General features: G+C 46.2%; 1 protein-coding gene across 13 annotated transcripts in view; it reads right to left on the reverse strand.

Moving 5' to 3' along the window:
* Positions 1-27,161, reverse strand: part of DGKG (diacylglycerol kinase gamma) — a 217,172-nt gene that overhangs the window by 37,360 nt on the left and 152,651 nt on the right. For all 13 annotated transcript variants that reach the window (XR_005792298.1, XR_005792299.1, XR_005792297.1 and 10 more), the window contains one exon: positions 10,540-10,717. Coding sequence is in view for 1 of the 13 variants with exons in the window: in XM_040481018.1 (XP_040336952.1) it covers positions 10,540-10,717 (178 nt within the window). In the remaining 12 variants the exon portion in view is untranslated. The remainder of the gene's footprint in view (positions 1-10,539; positions 10,718-27,161) is intronic.

The raw sequence follows: 27,161 nt of genomic DNA on the forward strand, positions 1-27,161 counted from the left end.
GGGGTGGGGGGTGGGGGTGGGGGAGTGGGGGAGGGTATTGTGGTGTATATGGAGAGAATGCCATGTTTGGAATACTAGGACTTGGCTCTAGTCCCAGATCCATCAATCAGTGTGGCCTTGGACAGGTCAATTGACCTCCGTGAGCCTCATTTTTCTAATTATAAAGTGTTTCTCAAGAGTGTTGTAAGGGATTAAGATGAGATGAGGAGTATAAAGTATTTCTCACATCTAGTGTTAAATTCAAATAGATGCTTAACAAGTATGGGGCAAATCGGCCTGAAAACGGATCGAGTGTGCGGGAGGTGGAAAAGACACAGGTTCCAGTGTCAGGCGTCCATTCTGTGAATGTGTTGGGGGGGGGGGCGGCGGTCTGCTGTGGAGGCTGACGGGAGAGGGCGGGGTGTGTGGGCAGAAGCTGGGATCCTGTTGGCTGGTTTGTGGGGAGGGAGGAACCACGCACGTGGCAGCGCCCCTTCTGTCTGACCCCTACTCCTGTTGGCTTTTGTTCCTTCTTCCTTTGGGCCACAGCCTCCCGGTTCCGGACCTGAGAGCTGTAAGCCTGCATCATGCATTAGCCTCTGAACAGGTCTCCTGCCACCAGTCCCCTTTCTTGTCCCCTAACCCAAACTGCATACTACTCTCCCATCCTATTGCTCCGGGCTTACACCCCGTCACCTCTTCCTCTCTTCCTATTATTCGAGGATCATGAACCAATTCTGTGGCACATTACTCCAGGGTCTCTATCTCTCTGGCCTTCCCTTGTGCTACCTCTACACGCTAGTGCTCCAGCCCGCCTTCTCCTCTTCTCCCTCACCGTCTTTTCAAATCCTTGCCAGCTTCAAGTATCAGCACACACACATCGCACCTTGTTCATTCATTCATTCATTCATTCATTCATTCATTCATTCATGCATCCACTTATTCTTACATCAGATATTTCCCGATCACCTCCCAGATGCATGGCACAGTACTGGCAGCTGGGGATCAAGTTCCTAAGGAAAGCCTTTTTTTTTTCTTGCCTCCCACACTCGTATGATACTGTTTCTGCCACTCCATGGCGCTTGCCTATCATACCAGTGTTAACACTACTGTTCTGCATAGATCTCCTGTAGGTAGACTGTGAACTACTGGAGGTCAGGACACATCCCACTCTTGGTTGCATCTTCCACAGCACCTGGAACACTGACAGTACTTGAAGGCAGGTTTGAATCCAGGCTCTATCATGTACACCTTTCTTGGGCCGCTTATCCCCATTAACCTCAGTGTCCTCAGCCGTAAAGTGGATTAAATACAGATGATGTCTGACTTGCAATTTTTTTGACTTTATAGAGACGCAAAAGCCATACAGTCAGTAGAAACCATACCTCAAATTTTGAATCCCAGGCCAGTGATATGAGGTACCATACTGTTTCATGATGCTGGGCAGGGGCAGCAAACCACAGGTCCCAGCCAGCCACACGATCACAGGGTACACAACTGATACATGACGACCCTTCCATACCCAAAGAGCCATTCTGGTTTTCAGTTTCAGTACAGGATTCATTACATTACAAGAGATGGGTCACACTTCATTATAAAATAGGCTTTGTGTGAGATGGTTTTGCCCAGCTGTAGGGTAATGTAAGTGTTCTAAGCACGTTTAAGGTAGGCTATGCTGCGATGTGGGTTAGGTAGGTTAGGTGTCGTAAACGCATTTTGAACTTACAGTATTTTCAGTTTACAATGGGATTACTAGGATGAAACCCTGTCGTAAGTCCAGGAAGATCTGTAATTAAATATGCAACCCCATAAGTAAGTGCTCAGTAAATAACACCTCAGTACGTATTTATCGATAAACTGAGGACATGAAACACTTCGTACCCAAATTAGGAACGGATCAAGGGCACCAATGTTCGGGCTGTGTGGAATGTGTGGCCAGCATGGAGTTCTGCTGTAGGCTGGGTCTTAGGAGACGCCTGATATTAAATGGCTAAAAAGCTGCTACAGAGAAACAGGGTCTGGTGTGTGGGCCAAGATGGGGCAAACAGAAGAGGAAAAAATATAAGGTAGTCTAGGCCTTCTAGTCTAGAAGTTTCCTCTGCATGTGAAAAATGAAAGGTTCAATGGCTCTGTGGTTCTGTTTTGAGCAGCAAACTTCCTAAGGCAGGAATTAAGTAGAAGTTTGACTGCAGCTTGACCCTGTGTGAACAAGTTTCCCCCATCCTAGAGATGATGAGGCAGCCTCCAGAGGCACATTCTATCTTGCCAACCCCTCCCAGGTCTTGGTTGGGGATGAGGTGGGGAAAAGGAGGAGACACAGCTGGAGTCAGAGCCCTCTTGCTTCAGAAGTCAGCTGAAGAAGAATAAAGGGTTGGTTTTGTTTAATTTCCAGTGAATTTAGTTGGGTCAGGGACAGCCAGAAATGAGGGGGCTAGGGCAGGTACTCTGGTGTGTTCAGAAAGAATTCCACCTTGAAAGACTAGGACTTGGGCTCTAGTTCCAGATCCACCAATTTGTGTGACCCATTGGGCGGGTCCATTAATCTCTCTGGGTCTCATTTTCCTAATCCATAAGGTTTCTTCTTGGCATTCTTAGGGGGGAGCCGCCAGGCTCACCAGTGCAGTGCTTCTCAAACTTCGATACACACATGATCACCAAAGGTTCTTGTGGAAACCCAGATTCGGCTCCAGCAGGTCTGGCCTAGGACCCGAGAGTCTACATTTCTGACACTGTCGGGTGATGCCCTTGCTGCTGGTTGTGGACCATATGAGGTTCTAGTGCAGAAATTGGGCAAATCCAGCCCGCTGCTTGTTTGTGTAAATAAAGTTGTATTGCAGCACGGCCACGTCCTTTCATTTGTGTATTGTCCATGGCTGCTTTCACACTAAGTGGACAGAGTCAGATAGTTGCATCAGAGACCTTATGGCCCACAAAGCCTAACTATTTTAATAGTTACTATGTGACCCTTTACAGGAAAAGTTTGCTGATCCCTGCTCTAGTGTACTGGGAACTGGCCCGTGTGAGCTAAAGGACCTGCACTTCAGTATGGGTTTGGCCAAGGGCAAGCCAGTTTACCTTGCTGGTCCTCACTTTCCTTATCTAGAGGGCACAATGATCTCTAGATTTCTAAGAGACCTGGGATTCTGGGATTTCAGTGCTACATGGAAAACATTCTAGTTTCTATAGAAACGGGCTTCTGAGAACTAGGCTGTGTGGCCTTCATTTGGAAGCTGCAAAAAAGCATACCTGGTCCACCTCGCAGATCCCCCAGACAGCCCTGCCAGGTGCCCTGAGAGCCACACCTCATGTAGGGTCAGCGGGGAACAGACAGGGGCCCGGAGAAGGGAAGAGCGAGGATTGGGAGGTGGACCCCCTCCCCCCAGCCTCCGGTACAGGCTGATACTGGCACAGGGGCCCTGGAACATCGTGCCCTAGCACCCACCACACACACAAGTTCCACTTTGCTGAGAGATCAACTCAAACACTAACTCACCACTCCAGGTGCCCCTGACCCTGGGTGCTTCCGGTCAACTAATATTAACTAAGACCTTTTGAGGTCTCAGAGACTGTGTCAGGCACAAGAATGTAGAAGGAATTGCGACATCTGGAGCTGAAGAGCTCACGGTCGGGTGGCAGACACCACGTAAGGAGAGAATTGTAGGGGAGTTCCACAGTCAGCCGTGAAGAGAAATGCATGACTCTGGGTCTCCAGCTTGGGCCACGGGTGATGCCATTAACAAGGCAAGGAACGTGGACAGGGGGCAGCAGGCTTTCAGAGAGATGGAAGGGTGTATAAAGAGGGAGAAGATAACGCCTCATTTGGGGCATATTGATTCTGGTGTGGGCACCTGAAGGACTGAAGGACAATGCTGTAGTTTCCTGTGAAAGGCAAAGCAGAGTTTCTCTGTAGGCCTGCAACGGGTTAAGAGGAATGACATGTATGTTGCCATGGTTACTTCCCAGCGCCGAGGGGAGTCCCACTACACACCCAAGTACCCCCGGCTCTTTAGGGATAACTCGCCTTGCTCTACCTCAGCCCCCAGGAGAGACCTTAGCCAGAAAGACCTCTGTGAAATGCACACTTGCTGGAAACATTTCTACTTTCTCTTAACCCCAGTGAGCGGTAAGTGGCTGACTACTGCTCGTTATGACTATCTTTCTGGTCAGAGCTCCACCAAATTGGAAAATTGGGAACCTCCAACTCTGGACAGCTCCTGAACCCCACAGGTCACTTTCTGTCATGGTTTCATACAAGTGAAAAGGACGTGCTGAGAAACAAAGAACTCACAAGCTCACAATTATTTTCTTGGCTCATCTGAGCTCCGGCTCCTCACCTGGGAATGTGAGTCTGAGATGGCTGGCTGGCGGCCCATGCCATCGCTTTGAGATTTAGGGGACGGTCCACACATCAGTGAAAATCTACACGGGCACAGCGTGGAGGCAGAGAGAACGATGTGTGCCTGTAAAGTAGTAGGGGCAACCAAAGTGACCCTTCCCAGGCAAGACCTCTGCATCTGGGCAGATCTATGATGAGGCATTTGCCAGGAGGGGGCCTGTGTGTTGCCTGCTCAGTTGGTTTGAATGCGGCATATCCATGAGCTACACTGGCTGGCTGGTCTCCCTGGGGTTCGGGGTAGACGTGTGACTCTCCTTCTTGGCATTTATCTCGGATCCTAATCACGTGCCTGTGGATTATTTTATTGAGGCCTGGCTCCCATACTCCCTAAGGGCTATAGGGACTGTGTCTGTTTTTGCTCATCATTGTTCCCTGGTGCCTGGCACTTGATAGGTACTTCGTAAATGTGTGCTGAATAAATGACAGAAAGCCTGTCTCCACTGCTGGAAAATTGACGTGCAAGTCTGGGGAGATTTGCCCTCTCCGTTTGGAACCTTGTCTAGGATACCCTGTGTGCAGTTCAAGTGGGATGCACTAAGAAATCACTGAGAAAAATGTTGTTTTAATATCAGATAGACAGAGGAGCGTAGGTGTGGGTGATACAGCCTGAAGGCTATTGCTGGTTTACGGCTAAAGGTTGGATTGGGGCAGACGTGAAGCTCAGTGAAGAATTGGGAGAAAATGTGTAGGAAGTCCCCTTGTTCGTATATAGGGTGGGGCTAGAGGGAAACAATGGCGGAGCTCCCCAGGGCTTTGCACGGACTGATCCAGCTTTGTGTCATGCCCTTGGTGCTTCACCTGGATCCAAGACTTGGCACCCTTGTCTTTATCTTGATTCACTGGAGAGCCAACTCAGGGGTGACTTCCACACTGGAAGTAATAGCCATATGAACTCAAGCACAGTGCCAACAAATAACCCTAGAGTTACAGGTTGTCAGAGCCACAGGTAATTGAAAGATAATCTAGACCTCATTTCTGAAGCAGAGGTTAATAGAGTGAAGCTCTAAATCTGGCCCCTTTCTTATCACATACTAAATATTTATCACCCTCCATTTATCACTTAACAGTAATTCTGATTACTATTGATCAAATGCTCACCACGTTCCAGGCACTCTCCTAAATGCTCTACGTGGATGATCTCATTTAACTCTCAAAACAATGCTGAGGGAGAGAGATTGTAATTGTTTCCACTTTGTATGGATTGAAATGGAGGCTTGGAGAGGTTAAATGACTTAACCAATGTCACATGGCTGATGGTGGGAAGGCCTGGGTCTTTCAACTTCTAGTTCAATGCTTAGTCCCTTATCCTACCTACACTGACTCCAAGTCCTCAAGATATATCTGAATTACTTATTTGTAGATCGCTTGCACATCTTACTTATCAATTGAGTTTCTAATGGTATCATGAGATGAAACTCTCAGCTTCACAAATACTCACATATAACTCTTTAAAATACATTCCTTTTTTTTCCCCTCCAAGATTGTCTACTAAGTGCCTGTTCCTGTCCAGCTCCAGAATCTACTGCCCGCTGTGCTAGCAGACCAAAGGCAAGATTCCTTCCCCTTCTTCCCTATTCCCTCCCTCCAAAAAGCATTTCTGCAGAACAATGTGAGCCAGGTAGGTAGGATGTTAGGCTTTGAAGGGAACATAAAGATGAAGACCACATGCTCACCATTTTCCAGGCACTGGCAAGAGAAAGAAATGAGAAGGCAACCCATAATCAGTGTACTGTCAAGACAGAAAGCTTAAGTGCTCTAGGAATTCAGAGGCTGGATTCACTTCCAGAGGTGCCACCAGAAAAGAGGCACCCTTTGACACAGGCCTTAAAGGAGGAGCAGAATTTCCACAAGTATATGTGGAACTTTTCCTTGGACTGGCATATATAAACATTTCCTGTTTTCTCAGTGCCTGGCTTGTACAATACACACAGTAGGACCTCAGATAAATTTTCTGGTTGGACACTAGCCATTTGGGGCTAGCTAGGAATCATGGTCTTGGTTCTGATGCTACCACTGAACATAAATTGTATAAGTCCTACCCCTTCTCTGGGTCTCTTGTTTTTCCCCAGCTATGAAATAGGGATGTGGAGGGGAGTGGGTATAACCTTACTCATGGGTTCTGGTTAGGATCACAATAAGCTAATATATGCAAGACTATTTGCAAGCCAAAATGAAAGATTTGACAAATGGAGGAGACTCTCTGTCACTATTCTTATTGGTGTTATAAAAACTAGGGGCGCCTGGGTGGCTCAGTCGGTTAAGCGTCCGACTTCAGCTCAGGTCACCATCTCGCGGTCCGCGAGTTCGAGCCCCGCGTCGGGTTCTGGGCTGATGGCTCAGAGCCTGGAGCCTGCTTCCGATTCTGTGTCTCCCTCTCTCTCTGCCCCTCCCCCGTTCATGCTGTGTCTCTCTCTGTCTCAAAAATAAAACGTTAAAAAAAAAATTAAAAAAAAAAAACTAAAAAGAACCAATGTCCATGTACTGCTTATTATCCAACAACTTTTTTTTTTTTTTTTTGGACTAACTACACTGGGTCAAGCAGTGGGGATACAAAGAGGAAATAACAGCCAGCCTCCATGCTTGGAACATGAAAGGTCTAGGAGATGCCAGTACAATTGATGGTATAAGTTTAATGTGCTAGGACAAAGGCTGGTCTGGACTTTGGCAGGAGCTCTGCTCCTTTTTAGTGATAGTAAAGGTAGATGGCAATGCTAAAGATAAGAACTTCAAAATCAGAAATTCAACGGTGTGCTCCAGAATAAACTAGGATTAAGGGTGAGGGAATTTCTTTTTAAGAGCTTCTACTATGTTCCAGACACTTTCACATCTATTATCCTCATGACAAGTTAGGTATTTTTATGCCCATTTTACAGATGAGGAAGCTGAGACTCAAGGAAGTTGGGTTTATAAAACCAGAAAGTGTAAAGCCTAAATGTAAACCCAAGTCATTCAATTGCAAGCTTGGTGATTTTCCCAGGACTCATTGTGTTCTAAACTATGCAATGTTTTCATAGAACTCATCGCATGCTCATCTTGAATGACCTTATTTCTTGGATTATTTTTCTAAGGAGAAAGACTGATCTGTGATGACAGAGGTTTGACAGTAACCTCTTCTACTGTCATTTCCTCTTACACCTCCTAAGATAAGTTGCTTCCCTCTGATTGCGCTTTCCTGACTTTTTCTTCACCTCCAATCCCAATGAAATTGCCAAGGAGTAAAGAATCCCAGCAAATGAAGAGCCTATAGAGAGAGATACTTGCCTTCTCAGTGGCTGGCCTATAAAATGTGAAACAAAACACACTGAAAGATGAAAGGAACCTGCCATACAATTTTGCTCAAAGAGCCCACCTAGACCACAACCTGTCCATTCCTTAATTTTGCAAAGCCGTGAAGAACCCATGATCTATAGGAGTCTATGTGCTTGTCACACTTGCCTATTTTACAGATAACAAACTGAAACCCACAAGAGTGAAAGACCTGCCCAACGTCACACACTAGTGAGAGGCAGAGTATGGATTGGAACCCAGGTCTCTCGACTTTCAGGCCGATGCTTTTCTACTAAAATAGGTTGTCTCTTTAGCTTCCTGCCCCCTCCCCCCATTTAACATCTCAACGTAAATGAGATCATGGCCCTTTCAAAAGGAAGCTCAATGCTGCTGTCTCTGTAAAGCCCAGAAGCCAGGCCCCCCTTTGGACTCTGCTCTGATCAGCTTATGTCTTCATCTAAAGAACAGGAAGTAGCTTCAGTTTTAGCTCTGATAGCACATTCTGGGGGTGGGAAAAGGGGATTTGGGGAAGAGAGTTCCTGTAGATGATGGTCAAGAGCAATCAGCAGACACATTACCCTTGCTTAAAGGGGAAGATACACGATCATATATGTAAGGAGAAGATAAGGGGTTTATCTTTGAGTCCTAAGCAGAACACATCCTCAGCAAGAGCTTCCCCATGCCGTGGATGGGGGTAAGGGGAGGATTCTCCCACGATTCTGTTCTAATGGAACGGGTTGTCAGGGTGGGAGTTAGGGTACGAGCACCAGGGTGGGAAAGTCTGCATAAACTTTCTATAACCTCCAGTGCTTCCCCCACCCTCTGCCAGCACCCACAACTTCCCCTGCCAAGGGAGGAAGGAGGAACACATTATTCAGTTTAATAATTTATACAAATTGAAAAGTTTACTGGGTAAAATAAAGGGGACTTAGGAGAGCAACGGAGAAATTAAAATTCCTGAGTCCTCTCTCAAAGGGTGGAGGTGTGGAGATGATACCCCTTGACGACCTTGACTTGGAATATAACAATCTGATTGTATAACAGATGGGTCCCAAATAAGCAAGTAACTCCTCCCTTTGTTGGTCAGCCAAGTTTTGTCTCCTATGGTAAGATCACATCCAATCTGAGCATTTGCAGCCTGGGACATCAAAGAACACAGACCCAGATCCACGGATACTTTGTCTATGTTAGTGGTTCTCAAATCTGGCAGCCCATCAGAGTTGTCTGGGGTGCTCATTACAAATTTAGATTCCCAGGAACCAACACAGAGACTATTGGGTAGATCTGGGCTGGGGCCCAGGCATCTTCATTTTCAACAAGCAGGCCTGGTCTAAGAACCAATGATCTGGTTCAACCCCATTCATTTAGCTACCAAAATTTTACATGAGATGCTGGTTTTACAGCAAAGAAAGCTGAGATGCCAAAAATAGGTTAGTGCCAGTACTTGGACTGGGACCCAGTCTCCTGGCTCTTGATGTGGTATCTCTGTCAACACCTTCACACAGGGCTTTCCTCCCTCAGCTCACCAGTCCATTGAGAACCCCTGAGGATCAGGGTGGCCATTCATCCAATCCACAGAAGATTCAGAGCTGCCCAGGTACTCTGATTGAGTTCCTACCTGGTTCATTGGTGGAAATGGCTGGTAAGGGGTAGGGATAAAGGTGTGTTCTATATCCTGGTGGGTTAATAGGGGAAGGTCCAGCTGATGGCTTCTAAGGCATACTATGCCGTTGCTCTGGTCAGAAAGAACAGTCAGTCCATAGAAGCAACCTGCTGTGTCAGAGGAGCCAGGGGGGCTGGGCTGACGGGGGAGAGTAGTGGCAGATGAAGTCGCTGAGGTAACATGAGGCCAGACCATCTAGGGCCCTTTAGGCCACATATAGATCTTTGGCTTTTGCTCTGAGCCACTGCAGGATTTTGAGCCAGAGAATGGCATAATCTGACATATTTTCCCAGGGGTACTCTGATGCAATAGTGAGAACAGACTCTGCAGGGACGGGGTAGAAGCAAGGAATCCAGTTAGGGGGATTTGTAGTGATCCAGGGGACAGCGGATGGTGGCTCAGATCAAGGTGGCAGAAATGCAGTGGTGAGAAGTGACGGGACCCTGGATGTTTTTTAAAAGTAGAGCTGACAGGTTTTCTGATAGACTAGATATGAGATGTGAGATAAAAGGGTGCCGAGTGTTTCCGCTCGAGCAATGGGCAGGCTGGAGTTAACATCAACAGAAATGGAGAAGTCTCTGGGTGGAGAAGTTTTGTGGGAGGGACATCAGGAGTTCAGTTTTAGATATGCTGAGTCACTGACACTCACGTGGTATTTAAATAAAGTCTCACGCCTGGATGAGGTCATCAAGAGACTGAGTACAGACAGAAAAGAGGGTTGAGTCCCTTGCCTGTGGACCGCCAGCACCAAGAGGTTAGAGAGATGGGGAATCAGAGAAAGAGACTGAAAAGGGGTAACCAGTGGGGTAGCTGGAAAACAGGAAGGTGTGGAATCCTGGAAGCCAAGTGAACAGTATTATCAGGAACAAGGACAGATTGGGTCAAATGCTGTTGATGAGTGAAGTAAGATCAAGTTTGAGAAGTGACCACTGGGTTTAGTTATGCGAGGACACGGGTAACCTAGAGAGCAGCATTTGACTCCTGACCTCACAGATCCCCAGGTTGATCACTGACTGTCATTTAGGGATCCCTTATTGTTATCTTCTCTTCTCAGTTAGGTGGTAGATTTTGCAACAACAGGGATAAGTCAGCATGGCCCCAAATGGGTCCTTGTTGGGCTGTAGGACCTTCTAGAGCCTGCTGTTGGCCCTGATACAGTTTGCTAATAGGCCCACCTGAATACTCCTTTCACTGGGACACTGACCTAGAGCAATTTTCCTCATGCCTTGCTTACCTTGGATGCAGAATTTCAGTTCCTTGGGGTCAGTGACGACTTTCCTGCTTTCCCATATCACAGCCCGGTTCTTCTTGGTTTCTCCCCAGAGATTGGTGCCTCCATACATGCTGGGAATGTTGAGAATGGCAATGCCTTCAAGGAAGATGTTGCTCAGGTCTACCCCAACCCCGTCACACTGAGGGACAGAGAGAAAAGGTCACTTGTTAGTGTTCTCAGTGTATCCCAACCCAAGGCTGTGTGTGTGTGTGTGTGTGTGTATGCACATGCGCATGTATGATGGGGGCTCTCGTGAAGGGCGTGACAGGCCCTCAGCTACCTGCCTGCCTCTGTCAGATGCTGAATCCTGGGCAAAGCTGACGAGCCCTAATGCTTTGGCCACTGTAGTGGACTGGGGGAGATGCGATCCTGGTCGGCTCTGAGGACTAGAAGGGCCCAGAGGTCCTCCATAGATCTAGGGGCGCTTCAGGGATGATTCACAAGACAACTGCAAACCTGTCCTCATTATCATCTCATTATCATCAATTCTGTCTCTGCATAACCACTGTGAAGATATGGTGGGACGCTGAGCCCAGAACCTTAATGCATAGTAGATTTTCAACAAAGGACAGAGAAGTTCACCTCACCCCCTCCCTTTTTATCCCCCCTGTGAGAAGCACAAGACTTTAAGACTTGGAAGGCTTTCAGATACAGCATGGGGAATACAGTCAATGGTATTGTAATAGCACTGTATGGTGACAGATGGTAGCTATGTTTGTGGTGAACACAGCATAAGGTACAGAGTTGTTGAATCACTATGTTGTACACCTGAAACTAATGTAACACTGTGTGTCAACCATACTTCAATAACAAAGGAAAAAAGATCTGGAAGCCTTTCAGAATTCGCCTGTCTCCCGTATCTGCATTTTAAGTGCAATTTTGGCATATGTGCTTGCTGACGCAGCAGAGTTTCTCTATCCAATCTCCACCACCCGCATCCCCCGCCAGGGACAAAAGGCCAGAAGGCTTGAATCTGCCTGTCTCACATATCTATAATCAGTCTACTTTTGGCATACTGTTTACCAATGCAGCAAGAAATATATTAGCTCTGATCTTTGTTCCTCAGGATTGGAGGTAGTTTACTTCATTTACAGAAGGAAAAAAAAACTAGACCCAGAGAGGTGAGCTAAGTTATTCAAGGTTGTACAGCTGATGATATAAAAAAGCAGGGCTTCAAAGTTAGGGAATTTGACTGTAAAGCCCAAGGTCTTTATCTTACTTATTGTGAGGCAGGAAAAATGCAAAGTATGCAATAAAAATCCACTGTCTTTGAGGTTACCTACAAATCTAAACTTCCAGAGATTTCTCAACAGAGGAGGAACAGGAAGGCTTGGCTTGTTGCCATTTATATTTGCTTACCTCCTGATTTCTTCAAAACTCTAATTTATGGCACCCTATCATCTCATGGCTTGTCCCCCAACTATGAAATGGAATGCAGTGAGCTTCTTTGGTAATCAGAAACTCACTGCTTGGCTGGGAAATTCTGATTATTTGAAAGGTTGCTTTGTTATGTTGAACCAGATTCTCTTCCTGCTTCTACCTATCGGTCCTATTCTCCCTGCTAAAGCCAGACAGATTGACCCTCCTTTCTCCTCCATGGGGACAGCCCACCAAATACAAGATGACAATCATCACCATCACTGTTCATACATACTAAGCACTGCCATATGCCAGGTTAAGCTTTAGTATACATCTCACGTATTACCTTAATAATCTTGGCTATCCCGTTTATATGTGTGGAAATGGAGACAAACAAGTGGTTAAGTAACTTGCCCAAAGTCACACAACGTACAAATGTAAGCACATAGATTTGAAGGCAGGCAGTCAGAGGCTAAGTCCTAAGGGCTCCACCATTAAGTTGTGCATCCTCTGGGCTGAACACTGTCAACTCTCTCAGCCCCTCCTGTGGGCCTTGGTTTTCAGACTCTCCCCATCCTGGTTGCCCCATTCTGCACAGACTGTTGTTTGTCACCCTCCTATTCTGTATGTCCTCCAACACTGAAAAATAACACCAACCACAAGATCTGATGGCACAGGAGGCCATGGCAGGATCACTTCCTGGGGCTGGGTTCCTCTAACACTAGCATTTCCCAGAAATGAGATAATGTGGGAAGCCCAGGTAAGGGTGCAATACGTGTCCCTCTTTATCATGATCCTTATGGTTAAATATGATCACAGTTGCACTAGCTCTTTTGTTAGCAGCTAGATGACAGCTGAATCACTTCAGCTTGAATGGTGGTTGTCTCAGACACTCGGACCCTCATCCCATTATCTACTTCTCAGCCAGCTCTTCCCTATTGTGAACGTGTATAGGTATTTGTTGGTGAGTTTATTTATTTATTTTGGGAAATAGTGGGGGGGGCCCCCGGCGCGGCGGGTGGCGCGGCGGAGAGAGAGAGAGAGAGAGAGAGAGAGAGAGAGAGAGAGAGAGAGAGAGAGAATCTAAGCAGTCTCCATGCTGTCAGTGCAGAGCCCGATGCAGGGCTCAATCTCATGAACTGTGAGATCATGACCTGAGCTGAAATCAAGAGTCAGATGTTAACCAACTGAGGCACCCTGTGCCCCATGTAGGTATTTTTAAAAATAACTTAGACATAAATAACTTAGACATATTGATGTCAATCAATTTCATCTGGTTCTTAGCCTAAGCCCCCTCTGTCCATCTGGTTTATTTTAAATCCTTATTCTATGACCCCTTGCCATAGGCTTCATATCATTTGGGGGTTAAGTCATTAAAACATGTATGTAAAGGGCAAAAGCAGGGACCAAGCCCTCTCTCCGGTCAGTTTAAGACAGCAGACACTGCTTAAACAGCCCACGAGGTGTGGCTGCCCTACTGGGACTACATTCTCTGGACTGTCAGTCTATTTTTCATTACAATGTAGAATCATGGATATTAAAAATGAGAGTGCCTTAAAAGAACATGTCCCATCTTTCATAAATGAGGGCCAGAGAAGTTTAGGAACTTGCCTGTGGTCACTCAACTTACTAATGGTGGAGCCAGATTAGTATCTACGTCTCCAGACCTCAATCCTGTATTTACTCCACGAAAGCATAAGATCTGTGCTGAGATCCAATGGCATTTCCTAAATGACCACCCTACAACCTCTACCAGAAAAGGAATAAGAGGACGCATATTAAATCACTAATACCTGTGTGCAAAGGGCAAAGAGTTGGTTAATAATTTATTCCAGAAACTTGCCAGGACTGGCATGTCTCCTTTTCTACTTTTCTGAAAACTGGGACATCTGTCCATCTGCCTCTCATTGGATCAATCCCACTCTGTTTTCTAGATTTGTCAAAGTGGCCCCTGAATGACGTGTATGTAGGTTTGTCCAGCAACTTGGATTCCAGTGTATGTATTTTCCAAGGCTAGTTAGTTCTCTACCACTCTGTGTTGGGCTGTGGTATCCACCTTTAGCATCTGGCCTTCCAATTTTTGTTAGGGCTACTCTCTCTTGAAAAAGATAAAAACTCTTTTGGAGGCAAAGTCCTAATGAGCTATCTCCTTTCCATGTTCTTTTTTGCTTCAAACATCATCTAACATTCTGCTTGGCCTCCAACTTCAAGTTGAGTTGCTTTTGTGCATTCACACCTGGATGCATGCCCACACTTTGCTTTTGCACGTATGCGTACAGTCCCCTGAAAGCATCGGCTCAACCCAGTGCTCCCTGTGACTGTCGTGGTTATTTTTAAAACTCTTTTCCTTTTTCTTCCCAATAGAATTAATGAATTGTTCAAAATTTATTTTGGAATATCTTCTATTCCTTCCATCCTTTACACACACACACACACACACGTATATATATATGGATATTAAAAAGTATATATATATACATACATATATATATATATATACATATATATACACACATATATATATATATATACACACACACACATACTCTGCACCCAACTGTATCTTCCTATATCCATAACACCTCTGAGACAAAATGGCCACTTTCCTTCTTGGCTATAGTTACTTCCACATCATCTCAATCTAGTTTTTGTTGGTTAAAATGTCCCTGCCCTTCCAGAGGTGATAATAATAGTATTAGCAGCTTATGTTTGGCAAGAGCTTCCTTGTGCACTGTGCTGGTCCCTCCCCTGCAGTCTCTCTCGAGACCCTCAGGGGCACCACTGCTACCCCCAAATGCCAGGGCCTTAAAGGAGCTAAGGTGCTTGCTCAAATCTACACAACTTGCCCCTCTATAGGCTGGCAGAGCTAGGATGCAAACCCAGGCAGTCAGATGCTATATCCCACTCTGGAGACGAAAGAGTCAATGAGGCAAATCGGGACTTTTGCTGATGCTAGACTTATAGCAAAATTAAACTCCAGCTGTTGTCTGAATAATTGAAATCTTCCCACCACTAAGTCTTGCAGAGTACTTAGAGCAGTGCCCGGCACATCGATGTTGGATACCAGTATTAGTTCTTGCCTCTGTGCCAGCTTTGTTAAAAAAAAAAAAAAAAAAAAAAAAAAAAAGTATACCACTAGCACAGCACAGCCCTTGGCACATCGTATTCCAGAGTCATCTTTTTTTCCCTACTGCAGTTCTAAGTGTACCCTGTCACCTCCATCGCCAGTCATAACCAGCTAGAAAGGTTAGCTATTAACTTGGTAAGTTGCTAACCTCTCTCCAGGAGAGCAAACAGTCCTCCCTCTGCTTTCTGATAGATTGCCCCCTTCCCCCATTATGTCTTGGGTCATGGGCAGACCGGGGCAAATAGAAGAGATGGGAGGAGCCTAGGGGCTGTTGGACAGTAGGTGCCCCCCACCTTTGGAATGCACCTAATTTGAAAAGTGAGAGGCAATGCAGTGTCTTGGAAAGAGCTCGCCTGGCCTTGAAGACAAAGAGATAATGGATTTAAATCTTGGCTCTGACTCTGGCGGCTGTGTGATCTCGCGATGGTTCCTTAACCTCTTGGAGCTTTAGTCTGTCATCTGTAAAATGGGGGTGGGGTGGTGGAGTAACTCTCACTTTAAGGGTTTGGTTGGTCTCTGGAAGGCAGTAGCATTCCAGAACTGTCTACGTTGTTATTACAGTTAATAACAATATTAACTGTGCCACGAGGCATATTTCAGCCTGAAATCATTGTCCCCCTACCTGAGGCCTTGCTAGAAGAATTTTAATGGCCTCATGGCCCAACCCAAGCTTGTGAGGGCCTTGTCAGCCCATACCTGCATGTCCGTTCTCCGGGGTTCTTGGCCTAGACATCACACATTGATTTCTTTCAGAATCCCAAGCCCATGTAGGTCTTGGGAAAGTGGAAAGCTGCGGTGCCGGATTTGGGAAAGTGGAGCCGAGGGTGGTACACTGTCGGCTTAAATAGAACATCGGCCTGGGGCTGCTCCCGGGCGGGTTCCTGAGCTAAATCCTCCAACCAGTTCCATGACGTCATTGGGCCCCCTCCCCCTGCTCCGGCCCAGGGGCTCCAGGGGAGAGCGCAAGGAGGGCGGCGGTCCCTGCGCGCACTTTAGCCTTCCCTAACCTAGGACTGGGCTACCAGGCTCCCCTCCAAGCCGAGGCTGCGCTGAACCCAGGTATTTATAGCCTGCTCTGGGGCCGAAACAGAGAGCTCTTGTCCCCGGCAGCGAGCGCACACACGCCCGAAGTCGTGCGCACAGTCACACTGCGACGGCGGGCCGCCTGGGTCCGAGGCGGCGCTGCAGGCACGGGGTGGGGCTGGGAGCTTCGAGTCCAGCTCGGCTCCTGCGCCCTTGGAAGCGGTTCAGGAATCTGCCGGAGCCCCGGCCCGGAGCGGTCCGCGCCCGCGCCCGCGCCCGCCTCCTCCCAGGCCGGACTGCGCCGTCCCGCAGCTGTCGGCGACGTTCAACGCTGCCTCCCTTGCGAAGACAATACCCACAGTTCTGGTTTCTTTGTGAGCCGGGGTTGGTTTGTTTGGCGGGGGGCTGGCTAGTGCGTAAGCAACCAGAAGACTGGGTTAGGAAGCCGAAGCGCACGCTTCCGTGCAAATGCAAGGCACTGCGAATACGCATTCATCTGTCCCTCCCAACCGCGCTATGCCCCACTTCCCCCACCCCACCCCCCGGCCTTGATCTCTTGGATCCCTAAAATCCCCATCATTCTGGGCAGAACCAGCACCGCCAGGATCTCCGTGCGCCCCGAGAGGGGCAGAGAGCCGAGGAGATGAGGGAGGCATTGATGCTTCCCTGCCCTGGCTGAGGGCTTTTCCGCGCCCCAGTGCCTGCCGGCCTCGTTGACCTGAAAAAGGCGGCGGATCTGAACCTCCTCCCTGCTGAGCGAGGCCGTCTCCATTTCAGCCCTGTCGATCCTATTTCTGAAGGTCCTCAGAGAAGGAGATCCCATAATTTACTTGATGACCTGTTTCAGTTTTTAGCAGCTAGGAAATTCTCCCTTCTTCTAACCTCGATTCACGGTGCCACGGATTACGTCGAATTTTTCTGCTTTAGAACGCAGATTGTTTTTGTTTCATCCTCTTGCGGTTGGGCTGTGTCTGTCTGCTCTCTGGAATGACCCCTCCCAGGCCAGATCGGAGAGGTAACCCAGGCCCCAACGGCTCTGGGGCGTTATGTCCCCGTTAGACTTGACATTCTCTTTTTTGCGTTCCCTGCCACTGCCTTATCTTGATTTGTTCCTCCCATCTTTGAGGACTCCTTCTTAGTCTTTCTTTTTAAATCTTTTTTTTATTATGGGTATTTTTAAGTACTTAGGAATGTAGAATGAGAAATCCCATGTACCCCAAATGTCACCTTCAGCAATTAGCAACTCACAGTTAATTTCCCCAGTTCATTTCCCCATCTCCATACTGAATTCTTTTATACGAAATTCTTGATAGTCTATCATTTCATCTATACATACTTCTGTATTATGTTTAATGATGAGTCTTAAAAAAAAAGAATTACCCCAATATTATCATCACTCTTAAAAAGTAACAATTCCTTAATATCAATAAATATCCGGTAGTTGTTCAAATTTCCTTGATAATCTCATTGTTAAAAATAATTGGTTTGTCTAAAAGGTCTATAGATTTGTTTGATATGTCTCTTAGCTGTCTTTTGATCTATAAATTCCCTGTTCCTTTTTCCTTATATTTTAATATTTATTGAACGAAATGGGTCAATTGTGCATACAAGTCACTTCAGGATTATTGAAATGTAGGAGATCTGAGGTAAGGCCTGAGACTGCATCTGTGTGTGCTCCGGGGTGACCCTGATGCTGGTGTGAGGGGCCACACTTTGAGAAGGCTGTAATGTTTCCCAGACTCTGGATTTTGCTGATTGCATATCTGAGATGTCTTTTAAACATATTCTCAGTTTATCTCCTGTATGTCTGTTATATTGGTACTTCTAGGTTTAGAGGCTTGATCAGATTCAAGGCTGACATTTTACATCAAATGTAATCAATCAGTTAAATGTCTAAAATTTGAGTACAGTTGACACTTGAGTTGACTTTTTGTCAAGACTACTTTATCAGTGGGGGTATTTCCTAGTGCATCTCATTAGGAGGTTACAGTTTGCTTGTCTCTTTTTTTTTTTTTTTTTTTTTTTGTGATGTTCAGATTTTTAGTGGGTTCCAGTGTGGTCAACCTGAATCCTCCATTATAGAACTCTTAATTACTGGATGATGCTCTTTGTCTAGGCCCATTATTATAGTCCCTTAGTGGAAGGATACCCTTGAGGACACCCTAGTACCTTCTGTGCTTTTCTTTGGGATCTCTACAAATGTCATTTTCTCCATGAATTCTTCACTGTCCACTCTCAAAAAAAGGATCTCTCTCTCTTCCGAATCTGTGTTCTCATGGAAACAAAGTTTTAAAGGGTCATTGAGTCCAACCACTTCATTTTATAGATGAGAAAAATGGAAGTTAAATTGGAATGGCCCAATGTCACATAGCTAATCAGAATCAGCAGATCTGACATTAGACTTTTGGTCATTTGGATTGGCAACCAACAGGTCATGGGTGATTTTGTAAAGAGCGATTTTGGCAGCTGGATGAGGGCCTAAGCATAGAATCTTAGCATGGTAAAACCAGATGGATATTAGATCTGGTAACCTCTAATTACCAAAATGAGAACAATGAGTCATACAGTTGGTAAGTGACCTTCCTAGATTACACAGCTAACTCTTGTAAGAGCTAGGGTTTAACTGGGGACTGCAGGGTGGGTAGGCGTAGTAGTGAGGGAACAGAGTCAGAACAGCCATGTGGTTTGAGGGCAAATGGGGCTGGAGAGAGAAGATGGAATCTAAAGGGTAATATGATTGAGGAGAAGGGTTTTCATGGATGTTTGAGGCAGAGAAGATACTCAATGAATGAATACATGTTGGGTAAATGCACAGAGGGAGGAGGACGTTGGGAGTACCCAGGGTGGAAGTAAATGGAGTGGAAAGGAAGTGGTGGACATTGGTCTGAGGAGGATACTGGAGTCCTTTCCTACTCTACTGAGTGAGAAATGGGGGCAGGGGTGTCTTTTGAAGAGTGAAGTAGGGAAGTACCGGGCAATGTCTAGGGAAAACAATATTTCAATTACAGTGGGGAGGAAGAGTGAGGGCTGAGGAAGAGGTGGATGATACCCAGACACACTTGAATAGGTTCTGAAGGGCTGAGAGGAGGATGGGCAGGAGGAGAGGGTGGCCTCACCTGATGCTGGGGCTCTATGTCAGAGCCTCAGATATACACTCAAGGGTTGGCTGACATAAAGACCTGACCGAGATCCTCCACCCCCTTTTTTGAGGGAACAGGATGCTGAGGTATTAGGCAGAAAGAAAGCATCTGTACCACCCTGTACAGACCCAGCCTCCTATAGGGCCCAGGTGAGAATGGGGGTGGTGCTCACTTACAGTGGGAATATTACTGCGTTGGTAGGCAGGGAGGGTGTTCTCTGTGAATTGCCTTGGCAAGTTGGAATGTAAGTTATACTATGGGGAAGGCTAGGCACAGGTCCAAGGTGTCCTTTGGTTTGAAAAGAGGAAAGTTGCTGAGGAAGAGGGTGAGCTGGATCCTAGAAAAGGCCTGTCATGGTAGCTGAAACTGGTCTGCACATAGGCCACAGAGTTGGGCCTACCTGCTTTTATTTCTGGACTCATTCCCTAAACTGCCAGCCACCTCTCTTAAGCATGTTAAAATCCTACCTTTCCAGCTCAAAACCTATCTCTTCTATAAGGCTTTTCCCAATGCTCTCGGTAGAAACTGATCTTTTCCTTCTCTGAATTTTCATTGCTTTATTTTTCTCTCAAATGTGGAATGCACATTCTGCTATGTATTATCCGCCTGTCCCCAGGAGACTTTCAGCTCCCAGAGGATAGGGCCCATATGTTACACAGCTCTATGTTTTCCATAGTACCTGGCATGCCTTATCCACATTAGATGCCCAGTATAACTATTTGTTAATTGAAAGAAAGAATGCGTGGAGAAATCCCAAAATGGAAAGGTGTTCTTTAAAGAAACCTGACAAGGTTTCTTTCCTTCTAGATGAATTTCCACAACTTCCAAGGATGAATATATGGACCGAATAAAGTAGACATCTGAATGTCCAGGTTAGGGAGAGAGAAGGAAGGTTAATCCAAGTGTGAAAGAAGTAGTCCTCTGATCACAGCTAAGGGAAATCTATAGCTGAACAGCTTGTAACAAGAATAGGGCACATGGGGCCTGATTTACATGAGACATTAAGAAACAGAACACAAAAGCATTTACTCATCTATCAAGAATGATGAAAACCTACTTACTCTGTGCTAGACCCTGGGGATGGAGCAGAAATGGGACACAGTCCTCGCCTTCAAGGTGCTCACAGCAGGTCAATGCTAGAGGCAGTAGTGTGCTGCTAAGTGCTTAACAGCAGGATCTCCAGGAGGAAAAAAAAAAAAAAAAAAAGCGGCAGCAGCTCTGATTGTGGTGTTCATGGTATAAATACTCCCACTATGGCCAGTTTCAAGCTCCCAACGTGACATCACTGAAAGTAGGGTTGGAACTGATGCACCAGCAAGCAAGCTGAGAAGGAAGTAGATATCTACATATCTCCAGGGCCTATGGCCAGAACAGAGACATTTATTGGGAGTGAAAGAAAAGCAGCCAGGGCAAACAATGATGTCTGTTTTCCCCAGAGAAGAACTAAAGAGAATATTTTTAGTGTCAGTAAGCTTATGTGTATCCCGAGGGAAGAGAAGGTGATAAATTGAGTGGTGTTAATGAGTGGTGATGGCATTATTGGAAACGTTGTCCAGTACTATCTATGTTAAAAAAAAAAATAGCCTGGCATATGGGTAAATCTTACAAGATATGGCTTTCCCTGCACTCAGAGGGGCAGTGTTATGTAATATTAAGGTATATCATTTATTGAGTAACTGTTATGAGCCAGGCACTTCATATATCTTATGTCTAATCCTTACAACCCTGCAGTGTTGGTATTTGTAGCCTCATTTTTACAGATGAGGAAACATGGACTTAGTGAAACTAAGGAAGGTCCTTCTTTTCCGAATTTATCCAGGTTCATGGTAGCCTTCATGAGCCTGAAGATTCCTGCGTGAAATGCAAATAATCAGCTCAAGAAGACAGTCCAACTTAGACACCACGTACCTGATGCCTGTTAACCTTGTGCTTTGTTACCTATGAGACCACTTTTTGAGTATTCTAGATACAAGGGAGTGGAGCCTTTATTTTAAGGAGGACATTGAAAAAAATGGAGTCAATGGAGAGAAGAGTGGTCAGTATAGTCATGGGTCTGTATACTGAGTCACATGAGGAGCAGGGGATGTTTAGCTCAGTGAAAATAATAGATGATGTGGAAGATAGATCTTTAGCCCTATGAGGGGCAGTTACATGTTCTGTAGCTGGAGCAAGAAGGAATGTTCTATGTGCCACCAGAGGGCATAAATGGGCCCAGTGGATGGGTGAGGAACTCAGTCATGCATCCCTCAAACACTTATTGTGCACCTGTTTTGTTCCAAGCACTGCGCTAAGTGCTGACAGGGGAAGGATATGGCGATGAACAGGACACACATCCTTGTTCAACACTGGGAAGAACTTTCTGAAAGTCCGAGCTGTCCAGCAATGGAACAGGGTTTTCAGGAAAAGTAGTGAGCTTCCTACCCTTGGAGTACCCAGGAAGAGGCTGGATGTGCACGTATCAGAATGTGCCAGAATGAATCTTTTTGTCGAGTGGTAAATAGGACTAAATCCCCTTCCAGTTTAGAGTCTACGTTCAGCCTTGCTTTGGCAGGCTGGAGCGCTGTACTGAAAATGTGTCATCGTGACCCCCCCTCCCACCAGCTTCACCCACCCAGCTGCGTGCTCTGTGTTCTCTGACAGTGAGCTGTGGTGGGCCAGATAGACTGGAAAGTGGCTTCCAACTGTGACAGGGATGATGGAGTTTTGGCGGGTTTGTGTGGGCTCCAGGAATGCAGCATTGAAGCCATGTACACACAACCTGCTTAAGAACATCCCATGGGCAGAAAATGTTTTCTTCCTCTTCAGCCCTCCTCTGTTGCTGTGCCAGGCGGGCACAATGGTGCCTTTGAGAGGGGCAGCTGGAAGGGGGTGTTGGCAGGGAGGCTGGAAGTAGAACATTGCAGCTGGGGGGGGGGGTACCAAATTCATTTCCAGGAGCGAGCCTGCGCTGGGTGCCAGTTTCCAAAACAAAACTGCTGTTTCTCAGAGCCCATGGTGGTGGGTTGCCTCAGAGTTGGACAGAAGGCAAAGCCATTTCCTATACACTGCTCCACCCTCCCCAAGTTAAAAAACAAAACAAAACAAAAAACCCCAAAACCGGTGTATTGAGGCATTCTGCTCTGGATGCAGATTAACAGGTTTCGCTGTCTGTGTTGCTCAGGCCAACTTGGGGTGAATAGAGCTTTCTGAAGGGTCCAGCTTTCTGGCGGACAGGGCAGGGCTGACTGCCATGGAGACAGGCAGGGCTCAGGGGCAGGTAGGCTTCTGGGCCATAAGAGAGGGCTCCGAATGGAGACCCCTTCTTCTGCCTTTCAGGGTCACTTCCTCTGATGCCACAGCTGCCTGGCACCATGACTCCCGCATGGGCTCTGCCCACTCACTGTCTTAACTCTCTTCGGTGGGAAAGAAGTGGGAGAACTCTGGCATTTCCTGCCCTGGGTTGACAGTTGTCTCAGACCCTCTGCTACTTTCAGAGGTCCCAGCAACCACTCAGGGATGGGTGTGGGAGGACTTCCCACTCAAGGCAGTTAGAAGGCCCCAGTGCCAGGCGGCACGCTCAGCCACCTCCCTCTTTGTGTTTCAAATGCAGCAAGGTGGGTCCCTTTTATTTTGGTGGCTTTCAACAAGAGGGTATCGCTGGAGGCTGGTCAAGTGGTCATTTCTGTTAGTGTTTACGCTAATTATGGGACTTTTCACTCTTTGGTTCAATTTTATGATTAATAACTACAGAGCAATGACTTAATTTCAGGCACTGGGCTAGGCCTGGGGATACAGAATCCTTGCTGCAGACAGAGTCCTTGCTTCAGACAGCTGACTGCCTAATAGATATGCCAGATCCCGAATGGGAGCTCCACTATCCAGGCATGTGCATTAGGCGGAAAGCAGAGTGTAATACAGAGGTCATTTCTTCCGGGGCGTGCTGCGGCACTATGGGGGCACGTGGGCTGGAAACTCGTCTAATCCTAGAGTTCTTAGTTACCTTTAGGAGACTCAGTTTCCTTGCATAAATAATGGCAATTATATACAACGTGCAGAGTTGTTTTAAGGATTAAATAAGGTGTGTATGAAGATGCCAGGATGGAGCTCGTTGCAAGGGTAAATGATTGTTGATCCTAATGGACTTGAGATATAACATGTATGTGTGCACATGGTATGTATCTGATCCTTTGTTAGATTATATACCCTTCCAGAAAGAGTCACTTCTTCTACCCTCTTAATTCCTCTTCTGTAGAAGACCAGGATCAGCCAATTTGTGACCTCCCTAAGACAGATAAGGGCCAACAAGTCATACTTGTATATTCTCTGTCTGTTGCGATATTCTCTGTAATAGTCCCTGTCACATAACCCAGTTGTAGAAGCAGGAAAAGACTGGAATGCTTCTGTTCCCCGAGGTTGTTGAATCTCCTGAGTGTGGAGAAGATGATGATTTTTTTCAATATTCTAAAAAGTCTAAGAGAAATGACACATATCCCACTGATAGAAGCTCACAGTTGATCATTACTTAGAGGATGCATTTGTTTGTAGATATGGCTTAGGGAAGTTATTCTTTCACTAAGGGACCTTGGTGGTGGAAAAATTAAGCTCACCGGGGCAGAGGTTAGTGCAGCCATCTTCCAGGAACCTGTCGCGGGGGTGCCTCCTGACCTGACATACTGCCACCTGACCCCAACCCGGGTCATCTGAGACTGCTGAGGGCCTCATCTAGCCACCGTGCCTTGTATCTCCCACCGCTTTGTGAAAATACGCACATGAGAATTCATCCTTAAAAGTTATCCCAAGGTCCTTGGAAGACACAAAGTATGTGTAGCCAGGAGTCTGCAGACAAAGAAAATCAAAGCAATTCAAAAAGAACAAAGGAAATGGAAAAGAACAAGAGAATAAAAGCATACGGATGAATGGAGGCTTGGAGTGAAATAGAGGGCACACATTTGTGGGAGATGAAAAAGAGGGGTTGTTTAAGAGAGGGAAAAAGTTATGTGGCTGAAACTGCAAGCAAACAGTGGGATTCTGTAAGAGAAAATTGACAGAAATCATTTCGTCTTATTCGGCTGAGAGATTTTAAGGATCAGTGAAGGAAACCTGTGGCCAGCACATGGCTGAAAGAGGCGGAGAGGGAGGATGGAGCTGTGTTGAAAAATGGGTAAAGATGTAAGGAATCAAAGAAACATAGAGGTCGTTCTAGAATCCTGATTTAAAAAAATCTTTTCAATGTTTACTTATTTTTGAGAGAGAGAGAGAGTGCGCAAGAGGAGGAGGGGCAGAGAGAGGAAGACACAGAATCCCAAGCAGGCTCCAGGCTCTGAGCTGTCAGCACACAGCCTGACATGGGGCTCAAATCCACGAACTGCGAGATCATGACCTGAGCCGAAGTCGGACACTTAACCTACTGAGCCACTCCAGTGCCCCTAGAATCCTGATTTTAAAGAAACGAGAGCTAATATTACTACAGGGTTAAAACATGGCCTGCAGTATAACAGTGCTGAACTGACTGCTGAGATTGTGGGCTGCTTTTCTTTTCTGCCCCTCTATAGTTTAAAGTTCTACCATGAATTTGGGTTGCTTTTACAATCAGGAGAAGAGTTGCCCCTGTAGCAGGAGGGAGCAGGAAGGAACTGAGGTAGGGACACCAGCAGTGTTGAGGACAGGGTGATGGTCAGGAAGCAATGCGAGGTGGTCAGAGCTGCCTTGGCTGGTCTCACTGTGAGGATGGTGCTGGAGTGATGGAGCCACTGGCCTTGACCAAGGAAGGGAACAGACTAGAAGGAGGATGTCTCGCTAAGGCCCACTGCAGCCGTCCTTTGACTCTAAGGCTTAATGCGTAATCAGGTTGCCACCTTCTTATTTTCCAGGAATTCGAAATCCATTTGAATGCTCTTCTCACCTCTCCTTTCCCTGGGAGCGTGTTTTCATTTCATCTCCCTTGGATTTACAGCTGGTTCGATGGGCTGAGCGTTTGGCCAGTTCCCACCTTCACTACTCCAAGCTCTGAAGGGCTCTACTCGCCCAGACTGAGAAGGTTTCAATGCCAGAAGAGGCCACAGTGCTTGTAGATTTCTTCCCTCTCATTTAAGAGCGTGCGATATTGTAGGTGGATACTGAGGCAGAGTAAGAATGCCCCCAGTCAAAACTTGTGCCACCTAACTGGCCCGGGTGAGCTTGGCCAAGCTACTTAACCTGTAAAGTTCTTGATTTCACTCTTTTGAAAAATAATGGCCCTTGAATGGATTGGAGTAGCTAAAGGTATCTGCCCAATCCTAAAATAACCTGATGCATCATTTATTAACTCCTTTACGTGTACATGGCTTGCCAAATGTTAGTTTTAGAATTTAGGATTCTCATAGACAAAGCCCATACCATGATGAGGATCAGCTATCCCTACCACAGTGCCCAGCACACTCCCTTTTGTAAAATTAAATGTTCAAAACTTGAGATGAAATTCGCATAAGACAGAATTAACCATTTTGAAGTGTATAATTCAGTGGCATTTAGTACTTCCACTCACACTGTCTTTTCAAAGTGTTAGAAGAACAGTCACTTGGGTGGGTTCCATTTTGTTGTAATAATGAAATGCTGCACTGCGCCTCCATGCTTGCTTAGCCTCTTGTGAGCTTACGTGCAGGAAGTTCTCTAGGTCTGGGTTCCTGGGTCACGCGATCTACAAATGTGCTTTCAGTTGAGTGTATATTGCTAAACCCCTCTGTCAAATGGTCACCACTTGCATTTCCATGGCAGCGGCTACGGTTCCCATTTCTGCTCCTCCTCCCCATATCTGGGGGCAGGGGCGATGAGGGGGTGGGGTGGGATGGGGTATGGATGCCACAGAACAGGTAAAAGTAGCAAACTAGCTCTATCAGCATCAGCATGGAGAGATCTCAGGAACATCATGGTGCATGAAAAAGGCAAGTTGTGGGGCACAAAAGGATTGCGGGGGAACGGAGTTCTATCTGAAATATTTTATTCCTTTGATTAAAACATACTTGAAGGGAATAAAACAAAATACTGACAAATATTTCTAAGTGGGGGGGGGGAATGGGAGTATTTGATATATCGTTCCCAAGACTTTGTTGCATTAAAAAAAATCCTCAATTAAACGTTGTGGCGGGGGGGAGGAGGGGGAACCTGATGTGCGGATTCCCAAAATATACTGGATAACATTTTTTTTGAGCAGCTTCCAAATTTGGATTCACTTTTCCCCATGCAGAAATTCATATTAGTGGAGCCAGCTAGCCTTCCCTTGTGAACATTGTTTTAAAGTAGATAAAATATCAAGGAATTTTGGAAGTTCTTATTTTTAGCCAGGAAAATGAAAAATTTCCACAGCATGTAAAATAAGTGCTCGAGTTGAAGCCTGCCTGGTTGGCTCCACCTAGCTATGATCACGTCTAAGAACCTTTTTCCAAAGCTATTCTGGGCCTGGGGTGGGGGAGGTGACTCACTGGGTCCCTCCCTCACCCCAGTCCCTATCTGTTTATTCAGGTGAAATCAGGTGAAAATGAACCTTAATGGCAGCTTTGGGAGGGAGGAGAAGTCAGAGACTAAGAGACCCCGAGAGAAGCCTGAGACCAGGGATGATGACAGTCATGTGGGTGACACGCTGGCTTCTTAATTAGCGTCAACCACAATTTGCGGAGCACCCATTTTCCAGGAACAACACTAGCGTTCATAGTTGCCAGAAAGGAAGCATTTAGAGCGAGCATTTGCAATATTTGTTATCTTCTTTTTTTCCTAAGGGTAAAAATCTCATGCCTACTTTAAAGGCTATCTGAACTGTTAAAATAAATAAAAGCGTATAAATAAAAAGAGATCACACATGCCCCATACCTAGTTGAGAATCTGGGTTCTAAACTGAAGTTCCAGGACTGCCTTGAAAGTCCTGGGTCTTGGGCAAATCTGGATTTGAAGCCTGATCTGACCATACATAAGCTGTAGACCTC

Source organism: Herpailurus yagouaroundi, unplaced genomic scaffold, assembly GCF_014898765.1.
Source record: "Herpailurus yagouaroundi ecotype Mexico unplaced genomic scaffold, PumYag 159, whole genome shotgun sequence".
Classification (NCBI taxonomy): Eukaryota; Metazoa; Chordata; class Mammalia; order Carnivora; family Felidae; genus Herpailurus; species Herpailurus yagouaroundi.